The 13,445-nt window shown below is 38.9% G+C and overlaps 1 protein-coding gene across 2 annotated transcripts in view; it reads right to left on the bottom strand.

The window, feature by feature from the left end:
- Window positions 1-13,445, bottom strand: part of LOC136881092 (sphingosine-1-phosphate phosphatase 2) — a 68,554-nt gene that overhangs the window by 6,694 nt on the left and 48,415 nt on the right. For both annotated transcript variants that reach the window (XM_067153713.2, XM_067153714.2), the window contains one exon: window positions 4,426-4,598. In XM_067153713.2, the coding sequence (XP_067009814.2) occupies window positions 4,426-4,598 (173 nt within the window). The remainder of the gene's footprint in view (window positions 1-4,425; window positions 4,599-13,445) is intronic.

Here is a 13,445-nt window from a genome sequence, read left to right as displayed (position 1 = left end):
TTGTCGAAGGAAGACTTTCCTAAACTGCATCGAGAAGCAGCTAAGATTATTTCTATATTTGGTTCCACATGCATATGTGAAAGGTATTTTTTCCTGCTTTGACTTGTACGAAAACCAGATTGCGTATGAGTAGGCCTATTTCTGATTGTAATTTAAAGAAGGCTCTAAAATTGCTCTCAGCACGGCACATGTACCCTGAGAGGCCCTGATTTAGAGTGATGACTGCTGTGTGGAATGAAGAAAAAATCCCGAATGACTGGACTAAGGTTTGTATAGCATCCCCTCTTCAAGAAAGGAAACAGAGGAATATGTGGCAATTATAGAGGAATCACACTCCTGTATCATGGAATTAAATTGATGGAGAAAATGATAGAGAAAAGATCATTGAACCACAGCATGAGAAAGAACAATTCGGGTTTCGAAGTAACAGATCAACAACAGATCTCATTTTTGTTGTTAAGATGATAATGGAAAAACATTGGGAAAGGGGAAAAAAATGTCGTTTTCGTCTTTCTGGACCTAGAAAAAGCCTATGACAGCATACTGAAGTATAAACCTTGGGATTGCTTAAGAAGGAGAAACTTTTCAGTATCTCTCATCAGTACAGTAAAAACGTACAAACACTGCCAGAGATGTGTAAGGATACAAAATGGCTATTCCAACTGGTTTGTAACAAGTAAAGGAGTGCAACAAGGCAGCACTTCGTCACAGTGATGGATGAGATAATGAAAAGAGTGAAACAGCACAGCAAAAACAGTGCATTCAAGGCATTTGCATATGCAGATGATGTGGTGATTTGGGGAGGTAATGAGGAAGAAGTTCAAGGAAAGATTAATGCTTGGAATTGTCATTTTAAAGAATTTGGACTAAAAATCAAACTTAAGAAAACAGTTATGACAGTCAACAGACAAAAGTCAGGAGCAAATATCACAGTAGACGGACAGAAATTACAAGAAGTTAACCACTTTCAATACGTTGGTAGTGTCCTGATTGAAGATAATCGATCAAATCAAATGCTGAAATCACAAACAGAGTTCAAAGAGGAGGTGTCCTTTACCATCAGGTTAGAAGCCTTCTCTTGGACAGCCAGATTCCAAAACCGGCCAAACGAACACTTTATCAAGCTTACTTTTTGTCCATAACAACATATGGCCTTGAAACTTGTATTATCACAGGCGGAGATAAAAGTAGGCTGCAAGCTGCAGAAATGAAATTCCTCTGGACAATGCTACAAAAAACCAGGAGAGATAAAGTCCACAATGAGAGGATTCGCTAAGAGATTCAAATAAGAGAATCGTTGTGTGATACCATAATCAGATCTAGATAGAAATGGTATGGCCATGTAATGAGAATGGATTCTTGCTCATAGCTAAGGAATGGTTGGAGAAAACCTTAGATGGCAAAAGACCTAGAGGCACACCTTGAAAGAGATGGATCGAACAAGTCAAAAAGATCTAGAACATAGAGGAGTGGACTGGAACAAGTAGACCCTACAGGAAGAAGAATGGTACCTGAATCGACTGAAGTGGCACGGGCTCATACTCCGCACGTGGGAAACTGGAGACTTAACTGATGATGAGTGTTAAGATTGTATGCAGTACGTGGGTAAAATTGATTAGATCTGAATAAAGAGTAAGGAACTCTTTAAAGCAGTGGCAAAAGGTGCTCTGGTTAAGATGCATCAGGTCGTTATGCTTGTTAGGTTCCAAAAATAAAATAAATAAATAAATAAATAAATAAATAAATAAATAAATAAATAAATAAATAAATAAATAAATAAATAAATAAATAAATAAATAAATAAATAAATAAATGCATGAATGCAATGTAAATTTTAATCTTATAGCAGTTGTATAGTATTATTTGAAGCAATTCCACATACTTAAGTAATTGCACATACGAGTTGATTATGTTTGTAAGTACAGAAGATATTATGGGTAGAATTTTGTAAATAATGTAAATTTATTAAGGATGAGCTGTGTGACTAATAGAAAAATTGTTAGTGTAAATTGTATAATACTGTGTTTTTGGAAAATGTCGTCTTCTCTTGTTAATTTAAAATTTAGTGCTTGATAATAATGTATTTTTGTGTACCATTTGCCACCGAGGTAGACACCTCATTTGCAAATAAAGTGATTTTGATGTGATTTTTGACAGAAGAACAAACTCACTTTCTATTCATGTTATTGAAGTAAGATGGACCCCAGTAGTTGTGTAACTTGTGGCTGTCATAGTGGGAGGAAGACATATGATGGAAAAAAGAGGCAGAATGATTCTGCACATGCGTGGAATAGCCAAACACCTTCACTACAATCTTTTCTACTTCAGTGCGTCTCTGAGCGAGCATCACAGTGGGAACGGAACGTGCAGAGAGGCTATGCGAGGCAAGACAGCAGCCAGCTGTGAACACTAACATGTACTGGCTCACTGAAATATAAACTAATGTTTCTTCGATCAGTCGTAGCAGTGGCCTCTGACATCACAGTTACCGTGGCCCAACTCTAACAGTCATAATTAGGAGTACAGCTGAGTTATTACTCATTCTATTTATTGTGAAGGGAGAGTTATTTATTGACAGTCTCCATAACTATACTTTTCCCTAAGGAAAATAGTTCCCTTCGGAAGATTCTTCCATGCGGGGCAGCTTTTTCTCGAACACAAATACAATTTAATCAGCAATTTCCACATGATGAATTGTTAATTTTTGACCTATGAATAAAGTGTACCATCATACTCTCAATCACATTGTACTAATACACTCCGTTTCAACAGGAATAAATGCTGGGGCTGCACTTTAATTGAGTGGCTCAGTGCCAGAGGTGACACAGCTTTTTACAACTTTCAAGAACTTGTTCCAGTGACCGTTGATCTGAGTAAGAGAACAGTTGGTTGCCCACTCTTGTATTCTCAAGGACACAGGACAATGACTGCAAAATAGACTGACCTATCGAAGCTGTTGAAGTCTATCCCTCCTATTCTTCATCAGTTCTACAGAAATCTGGCAACAGTGGAGGCAATCGCAGATCAGGATGAAGAGGGCATCATCATCATCTCCATTTCCCGTTTCCAGCTTCCCGGGTTGGGCTGTGATTCAAGGACCTCCATCGCTGCCTCTCCCTCCACCACTCTTCTCCTTTCTTAAGTACATCTTCTGGTTTTCCTCCCCTCTTCTCTATGCACTCCCACACTGAATCTGTCCACCTCTTTCGGAGTCTTCGTGGTCTCTTTCCTGTTAACTTCCCTGAAAAAGCTTTTTTTTGGCACTCTCACTTCTCCCATTCTCATCATATGCCCATATTTGTTGTTTCTATCCTGTCTTGAAGTTTCAATATTCCTGTCCTTTTCCTTTCCATTTCTAATTCTATCCTTTCTGGTCTTGCCCTCGATACCTCTTAGGAATTTCATCTCCGCTGCCTGTATTCTACTCTCCTGTCGTTTTGTGTTAGTCCACGATCCAGCTGCATAAGTTAGTATGGATTCATAATAGGTTAAATATAATACTTTCTTACATTTCTTTGGGACATTTTGGTTCCACAAAATACCACTTACACTCTGGTAGAAGCCGTTTGCTTGTTGTATTTTTTCCCAATTTCCTCGGTTATCTTTCCATTTTCTGTGATCACACTTCTCAAGTACTTGAAACTTTTAACCACTTCCAGAATTTTACCATTCAGTTTTATCTTTCTTCTTCCTTCCTTCCTTCCTTCCTTCCTTCCTTCCTTCCTTCCCCTTGTCATCACTTATTGTTTTACTTTTCTCTGTGCTTACTTTCATCCCAAATTTCTCTCTCTTTCGATTCCATACATCTACTTGTTTTTGCACTTCTGTTTCATCCTCACCCCCTATCGCCATATCATCTGCAAACAACATGGCTTTTGTTGCCTGTCCACCCAATCTCTGTTTCATTCATGACTATGACGACTAGTATGGGGGATAGTACACTTTGCTCTTGGAGACCAGTTTCAACTTTCAGTTTCAAAGGCATATATTTTAATTCCTAGGGTATGTGCAATTATCCAAAGAGCAAACAAAATCTCCCCATTATCTTTACACCCTAAAACCATGCTGACTGTCAGAGGGCATATTATAGTTATATCTTTGAGGGCATAATTTGTAGAATTTGTAGTACTGATATGCATACTTTGGAATATTTTTTATTAAGAAAGTGGATACTTTTCTCATTGTCCAAGTGGTTCAATAAATGATCTTGAAAGCTGCTATAATTGTAAATCCCTTGTTGACTTTATCCTTCATTTACTCAAAATGTGGCAGATGGTGCTTGAGCTCTCCAATTATGGCCATAGTGGCTTCCTTCCTACTCCCAGCCATTTCCTATCCCCTTGTTGCCATAAGACCTATCAGTGTCAGTACAATGTAAAAACAAACTGTGAGGAAAACAAAACTAATTACGCAATATAAACTCACCGAGTGGGAGTCCACCGGTCACTGCTGGGATAAAACACTACCAGTAGTATGGAGATCAAGAGCAGAATAAACGGAGACCAGCGTCCAGTGAGAAGGTAATAGTCCAGAGCATCCACGATGGGAACAAGAGGTACCATGAGTAGCAAGGCAAGGATTAGTCCAACAACTATGTCCTGTAAGTAAGAATAGATATCAATACAAACAATGTTTAAGTACAATTTTTGATAGTTTCCAGTTCATTCACTGGGTTATACTTTCACTCTATCTGTGAAGGGCTCTTAATGTTGAACATACCACGTATTGTCTCAAGGAAGAGTTCAACATAGAGTTAGCTCATCTATATGAGGATGTGGAGACTCCTTATCACACTGACCCGTCATTGCTTATCCTCTCTCCATACGACTTGATTTGTTACTTGTTCACACCTTACCACTACTTAAATTACCACCCTTTTCTCCTGATGTCTGAAAAGTGTTCTAGTCTTTCACTGCCTGTCCTTCTTCCTGATACGTTTCTGCTTATGCAGGTCGTTTACAGACCCTCTTCCAATCTTCTCTTTTTTTCCCCCTACAATCTATCGTTCTATCATTCATCACCGTTTCCCATTTATGTCATCCTCCACTTGATCCCTCCATCTTGTTCGTGGTCTACCAATTGGTCTTCTTCCAGATTCTGTCCATTCCACAGCTCTTCTTGGTAATCTTTCTTGTCCCATTCTCTCGACGTGGCCAAACCATCTCAGCCTATTTCTCTTCAAAGTTTCTTTTAGGGGGTTGATCTGTAGCGTGTTTCATATTGTTTAATTTCTTATCTTGTCCCTCCTCGTTTTACCCAAGATCCCTCGCAGAAAGTGCATCCCTCTCGCTTGTAATCTACTCAGATCTTTCTTTGACCAAATCCAACAGTCTGATCCATAGGTCAATATTGGCAAATAACTTGATTTATATATAATGATTTTTGCTTTGGTACGTAATTTCCAATACACAGTAATAAAATTTTGAGCAATTTCCTATCCTTTCCAAAATTTCTTTCTTGATGTTTCCTTCCCCAGTTAGCTTCCTTCCTAGGTATTTAAAAGCATCTACTTCTTTAAGAATTTTTCAATTACACCTAACATCCTTCATTTCTCTGTTTTCTCTACTGATATTCATTACCTCACTTGCTTGTTCAACTGTCCTCTGCCAGGTATTTAGTTGTTCTTCCAATTTTTTATAATTTTCTTTCCATATTATCACATCATCTGCATATGCTATGACTTTCACATCATTTGCTGCTGACCACTGGTGAACTTCCCTCATATGTAGTCCATCAGTATATTAAAAGAGCACTGTGAAAGTACACTTCCTTGTTGAATTCGTCTGTCTGTTCTAAACCATTACAATTTTTTGCCATCTATTATAACAGATCTCTGCACACGGTCATGAGGGTATTTAGGGGTTGTAGTAAAGATGTAAAGGAGAGGGCATATAAGTGTCTCTGGGATTTTTTTTTTTTTTTTACTATTTGCTTTACGTCGCACCGACACAGATAGGTCTTATGGCGATGATGGGATAGGAAAGGGCTAGGACTGGGAAGGAAGCGACCATGGCCTTAATTAAGATACAGCCCCAGTATTTGCCTCGTGTGAAAATAGGAAACCATGGAAAACCATCTTCATGGCTGCTGACGGTGGGATTCTAACCCACTATCTCCTGGATGCAAGCTCACAGCTGCGCGCCCCTAACCGCATGGCCCCAACTTGCCCAGTTATAAGTCTCTGGTAAGTCCCCAACTAGAGTATGGTTCCAGTGTATGGACCCTCACCAGGATTACTTGATTCAAGAACTGGAAAAAATACAAAGAAAAGTAGCACGATTTGTTCTGGGTGATTTCTAACAAAGGATTAGTGTTACAAAAATGTTGCAAAGTTTGGGCTGGGAAGACTTGGGAGAAAGGAGACGAGCTGCTTGACTAAGCGGTATGTTCAGAACTTTCAGTGGAGAGATGGCGTGGAATAAGTTTGAGTGGTGTCTTTAAAAGTAAGAAAGATCACAATATGAAGATAAAGCTGGAATTCAAGAGGACAAATTGGGGCAAATATTCCTTTTTAGGAAGGGGAGTTAGGGATTGGAGTAACTTACCAAGGGAGATGTTCAATAAATTTCCAATTTTTTTGCAATCATTTAAGAAAAGGCTAGGAAAACAACAGATAGGGAATCTGCCACCTGGGCGACTACCTTAAATACAGATCAGTAGTGACTGACTGATCATTGCCTGTATTCATTTTTATCTTATGTCTCTTCCCTTTTCCTGTGTCTATCCAGTTTTTTTCATGTTCTACATCTGCCACATCATGACAAATTCTGTCAAAATGGCCCCTCAATGAGCGCTGATGTCTGCCTTTTTGATGAAGCTTGGATGATACAACAAACTTGTATTTGAGAAGAGATTTATTTTGAAGAACTGCAACTGATGAAGAGGGAGCCAATTTCAAGACGACAGAGTACAAAGATGTGGAGACTGTTCTTGTCCTTGCCTCCTCTTTCCGCACTGACCTGTGTTCATGCTTATCCATCCATGACTTCCTTTTCAGGTTCCTATCTTTAATGACTCAATTTGTAACTAGTCTATTTCGATGGTGGGCGAGCAATACCTCGTATCCCACAATGTTTGTTCGATCTGTTGTCGTCCTTAAGACTGCTCACGCCTCCCAGCCACGCAAGGATATGCAGTCCATTAGAACAACGTTTGTTGTGTACATTTTCCTATGCCTATGTGTAAAGGAAAGTGGACCTTAAATGCATTATACTGTAGGAGTGTGTAAATACTTCATGAAAATATACATTCCTACAGCATGGTACAGTAAGGTTTATTTTCCTTTACACATAGGCATTGGAAAATGAACACAACAAACGTTGTTCTGATGGACTGCATATCCTCGTGTGGCTGGGAGGCGGGACCAGTCTTAGGGAATATAATGGATAGGAAGAGCATTGGGAGATACAAAGTATTGCTCGTGCATCATAGATTTTTGATCCACGGACCTCTGGGTTATGGGCCCAACATGCTTCCAATGTGCCACTCTGCTCTATCATCTGTATGCCCTAAGGAGCTCGCCTGGTAGCCATCATCACTAAGGCATGAAATCTATATGGTCTGGCACTGTGATTACTGGTTTGAGTCATGTTGGTAAAAAAAAAAATTTCACAATCAGAATGTTGGCTGGCAGGGTAAGGGAGGTGGTGGTATACAATTTTTAATCACTCTATTGCATGCCAAAAGTCTGGATTCAATTCCAAACATTTCTGCAAATGATGCTGCTGACGGTGATTCGTCTGTTAGATGGGGATGTAAAGCCTTGAGCAGACCCCTTGGTACTATTCGATAGGAGTAGGCTATGTGCCGGCACCAGGTTTCACCCTCTTTCTTCCTAATATTATATATCACGTCATTCATTTCATCTCGTTTACTGCCCTGATGAGGCTGATGTCAGGAACGTTATCCGATCGTAAAAACTTGCTACAAAGATTCATCTAACTTCATACCCAACCCCATAGAGAAACAGGACAAGGGTTGGTCCTAAGGAAGAGTTCAACGTACTGTATTTATTCGCATGTATCTCGTCATCACGTACGTCACGTATCCTAATTTTTTATTTGGAAATGAGGGAGAAAAATAATCCCCACTTATATCTTGCATTGTTGTGTTGATATAAATGTGGCAAGATACATCCTGTGGCATGGATGTCTGCTCTGAGAAAAAGGTTGAACTGTCTCCCATAATCCTCCCCTTATCTTAGTCGCAGCAGCTGCCTCTGTGGATCAGTGGTAGAGTGTCGGCCTCTGGATCCCAAGATAGCGGGTTCAAACCCGGCAGAGGTAGTCGGATTTTTGAAGGGCGGAAAAAAGTCCATTCGACACTCCATGTCGTACGATGTTGGCATGTAAAAGATCTCTGGTGACACATTTCGTGTTTACCCGACAAAATGCATTAAATCTCAGCCAGAGATGCCCAAGAGAGTTTCGGTTTACTCGGTCTGCCATCTAGTGGGCCTAGAGCCAGATGGCGTCAAATTGAAATGTCTGCATACGGTAGCTGAGGCCATACGATTATTATTATTATTATTATTATTATTATTAGTCACAGCAACTCTCTCCCCTTGCTTGGTGAATGGCCTAATAAACTAGATAGAATGTGGGACTGTTGAGCGGTCTCCGCTTTCAGTATATCAGTATACGGAATGCGCGAGATTTAAGGTATAAAATTAAGTCCAGAGTATTGTGATATAGTAATTTGCTTACAAGCGTGACTTTGCTTACAGGTGAGGTGTGGAGAAGTGTTCAAATTTGACAGCAAGTTTTAAAATTCAAGCGATTCAATTTTCAGAGCAACATAGTGGGCCGACAATTTAATGTAATGGATATTGCAGCTTTCGGGCTTTTGCCATGTCAAAAATCAAAGAGAAATTCTTTACGTTTGTGGAGACTTTGCATCACATCTTCAGAAGGGATACCATGTCTATCCATGAGGAAGATTTCTCTCATAATGACGGTTTGAATTTGAGGATACTTTACCGTTCGTCTACTGTAAGTGCTATTCTCGTTCGTCACCAGATGGCTCACTGTGCGCTAGCTTTCTGAGAGGGAAGTGGGAGGTATCCTAGCTCCAATTAAAATGTTCCCTGTTCAGTAAGTATGTGCACTGCAAAACAGACAGCAAGGTCATCAGATGAATCAAAGACGATGGGGAAGGAATAAATAAAATAAAGTGCAGATGTGTCAACCTTTGAAGTGGGTTATCAGTAATCCCATTTTTAATTCGCGCCCCACCCCCCTCAAAATGTTTAAAGTCAAATCCAAAGCACCCCATTTGGCCTTCTCAACAGCAATCTATTCTAAAATATATTATATTACATAATAAAATTTGCTTATTACCTGTTAGTTCTGTGATAAAATTCTTTTTAGCTTGTGTTGCACCCAGCAGCTGCTTTTCAGTATAGGTTTTCTTGAAACATACTTCCCCTTGAGATGACATTTTTGTCTTCAGAACCATAAGCGATTCCAGTTTAGATATACATAACGTAGGCCTGAATTCTGTCTGATTTTTCCTCACAACACTGAAAACTCTTTCTGTGGGAGAGTTATTGTGAGGTACATTTAATACTGCAAATACAACATTACTTAAGGTTTTATACTTAATTTGTCCACTTTCGTTTTTAAGCTATGCAATGTTGCCTCAGTTCACATCAATGTTACGTCCATGTACAATATATTCAGGGAAAGTATTACACTGGTAAACTGAAAATTCCTTTTCAAGTTTGTCATGTTCACTTTCCTTGACCAAACTTGGGAATCTTCGAAGAAAATATTCAAGAGATGAATAGGAAACCTTCATTCTGAGAGAGATGACTACAACTTTGGCATGATGGAGAAATTCAAAATCAAGGGATAATTTCCTGATAATGCAACTGCAAGCTGGCATATAAAACTCTCTTACAGAATTATAAAACATCTCTTTATCAGAGTCATTATCTTTCAAGTATGCCCTGGCTTTTGCTCCAATTACCAAGTCCTCATTGGCTTTCTGGTATTTCCTCCTCTTGAATTCAACACTTTAAAGGGAGGTAGATTCTGACTGAATAGAACATGGCTGAAGAAATCTGACCAATTGGTCAGTTAAAAGACCAGTAAGTTCCCTCCTGAGAAGATGTATGGCTGGAGCATCTTGTTGCAGAATTAAATTCACTGAGTTAAAAACAGAAAGTATACTCTGAAGAAAGTAGCAAAACAGTTTTGTGTGTGGATCTTGTAGGAAAGATTTTACAGTTTCAAACTGCTTGGTGCTCTCATTTTTGTGGTGGGGCTCACTACAAAACATGAGTGTCAAAGCTTCCCACTGCTCAAAAACTCGATTAATAGACTGAAGAAGCGAGAGCCAACGGATAATGACAATTTCAAAATTTTGTAACCCTCTGTGCCGCAAACAGCCTGATATACTTTCAACTTTTAGAACTCTTATCAAGATAGCAATTAAAAGAACCAAAAAGTTCTCTACATTGACTGGTAATTGGGCTGCTGCTTTTGGTGCACAGATGGGTATGAAATGACCTGAACAACCCGAGACATAAACAGAAGAATGCCTGTCCTTCACAAATCTGGCAAAACCTTTATTTGCCCCTATCATTGTGTATGCATTGTCAGATAAAAAAGAAATGCAATTTTCCCATGGAATGGCTAAAGAAGACAAATCAATATTAATAACAGAGAAAATTCTTTCGCCTGTGTTGTCAGTACTCTCTAACAATGACAATAGAAGAGTTGATATTTGGCCTCTCTGAGCATTAAAGAAAGAGACAACTATACAATCAAGTTTAACTGCATTTGGATCTGTACTACCATCAGTAGCCAAAGAAAAAGGCATTATTTGCAAAAGTCCACTTATTTCCTTTTTTGCTTCAGATGTCGTGTACTGAACTAAAGCAGAAGTTTTAGTTCTTGCAGAGCCATATTTCTGAGATATTTTAGTCGGCGAACATTGATCTAAATAAATTTCCAGCATGGTCTGAGACTGATAACAGAATATTATGCTCCAAAAGAAATTATGTGAACAGCAATTTGGCATTTGTCACCGCAGTTTAATTATTTTTTATGAAGAACGATGAAACAGACTGGTTTAGTAATTTTAATTCATCGTATGTGATGTTTGTTCGATTCTATGTGTCTTCTGCAATCATCTCATCCACCGTGAGCCACAGAGAAATCACACAAACACACACTGCAGAACACGTGGTTTTTGCCAACACATGAAGCAAGTAGGCATGGCCATTCGTTTGTATAACCGTCTTAATATTTCTGTAACACTGCTGTCTTCTTAGAAGAAGATGCAATTTGACAACTGAATACCTGCCGGCAAAAACCTTGTAACCCTCACTTTTCTAGAATGCTGGGTTTCTGGGCATAAACGATGTATGCGGTCAGAGTGAGGCATGTAGGAAGTTACGTTGGCAAACATGTATATTCAGTGCCCTTTTTCTTTTGTTTAAATTTCGCCATGGGTCGTGCGGATGCAGAAATGTTGTATCAATGGAGGAGGAACGTTGTGTGTCGCTAAGTCCTAGTGTGTGTGCAACGATATAAACAGGGGACAAGAACGCAAAATTACACATAGTAAATGGAAGAGGAATGAAAAGAAATACAAGTGGAATTTGGGGCAACCATATTTGGCTCACAATAATAACAAATCAGTGCCTGGAAAAATCCCTGCTGAACAGATGGGTGCAAAAACATTGTAAGCAAATGGAAGAAAGTCAACGTGTTTAATGGGAGATTCATGTCTTATATTTTAATTCACAATCAAAGCTTTTATTATCGACTGTATTATATACGTGTATAATGTATTATATATACTGTATATGCATATACATATGTCTTGCTCTCTTTAGAGATTGCTACCTGTAAATGTAAATACCAATGTAGAACACTGAGTTTGGAGGACAACAGAAAGCTGTTTGAAGAATTCTACAATTTAGACAACAATGCACAAACATGACATTTAGCTTCGCCATGCATTGAAATTGTAGATATCAAATTCAGGGAGACTGATGAGGCCATTTTGCGCAGACAATGAACATTTAAGTAGTTTTTAAGAAAAAAATGCAGAACAAATTCAAGTATGCCAAAAAACCTTATTTACGATACACAGAATTACTGCTAGACATCTGCAAATGCTCCAAGAGAAGATAAAATGTGGCATTCCCTTTGAAGACAGAAGAGGTATGCATAAGAATCGTCCAAACTAACTTCAGAACAATGTGAAAGATTTTATAAGAAAACACAGTGAGAAGCTACCAAGACTAGAAAGCTACTACTTGAGATATAAGAATGAAAAGCTCTGCCTGAGTTCCAATTTGAATGTTACTATGCTTTACCAACTCTTTAAAGAAGAGAATCCTATAGTACAATGCAGCGAAAGAGCGTACAGAGATATTTTCAGGGGAGAATATAATCTACACTTCGGAGTACTACGCTCGGACTCACATGGGTATTGTGATAGACTGTTCCTTCAGACGGTTAACAGTGAAAATGAAACCGAAAGAAAGAAAATAGAAGAAGGGAGCAAACTGCACCATTTACGGGTGGAAGCAGCTTATTCAATGCTGCAGAAGGATACTGGAAAGACTACAACAAACAAAACCTACACTGTCATATGCACAGACCTCCAGCAGGTACAGGTACTTAACCATTCTGCAGTATTCTATCAACGTCAACTGTCAACTTACAATCAAGTAATACATAATGTTGGAGACAATAAGGAGTGGATGTATGTATGGCCTGAAAATGTAGCCAGACATGGATCAGCAGAAATAACCTCTTGCCTCCTGAAGTACATATCCTCTGAATTTTCAGTGCTAAAATCGAGTGAAGAAAGAACTTTAGTGGTGTGGTCAGATCGATGTATGGGGCAGAATAATAAGTGGAAAACTATTGTTTTGTATGAGTATCTGCTGAACTTGAAGTACTTCACATCTGTGAAGCAAAAATTTCTACTCACGGGCCACACCTTTTTGCACTGTGATCGAGATTTTTAATTAATTGAGAGAAACAAGAAGGACCACCTTGTGTACGAACGGTTTGAATGGGTCCAGGTAAAAGCGACTGCAAGACCAAGCAACTCGTTTTTGGTTTGCTACATGCAGCAAGATGATTTCACTGATCTGAGCGCTATTGAAAAACAAACCTGCAAAGATCCAAATTGCAAAGTAACGGACTACGTTTGGATGAGGATATCCTCAGACTCTCCAACAGTACTTCAATGTTGCAAGAGCCATAATTACCTACAACCTTGGTACTATGCAAACTTAGCGTTACTTTCTAGAGGTAAAACCAACATCTCAGTTCCGCCTGTTATAATAAGCTTGGATAGACTACCCAGACTGTATAAAGACCCATTACCTGTATCTGTGCAAAAGAAAGGTAATCTGCTAGACATGTGTCGATACATTCCTGAAAAATATCGAGGTTATTATGAGAACCTAAAGATAA

The sequence above is a fragment of the Anabrus simplex genome, chromosome 9 (genome assembly GCF_040414725.1).
Source record: "Anabrus simplex isolate iqAnaSimp1 chromosome 9, ASM4041472v1, whole genome shotgun sequence".
NCBI classification, from domain to species: Eukaryota; Metazoa; Arthropoda; class Insecta; order Orthoptera; family Tettigoniidae; genus Anabrus; species Anabrus simplex.
Note: the sequence above shows the minus strand (reverse complement) of the source record. Positions and strands in the feature narration are given on the sequence as shown.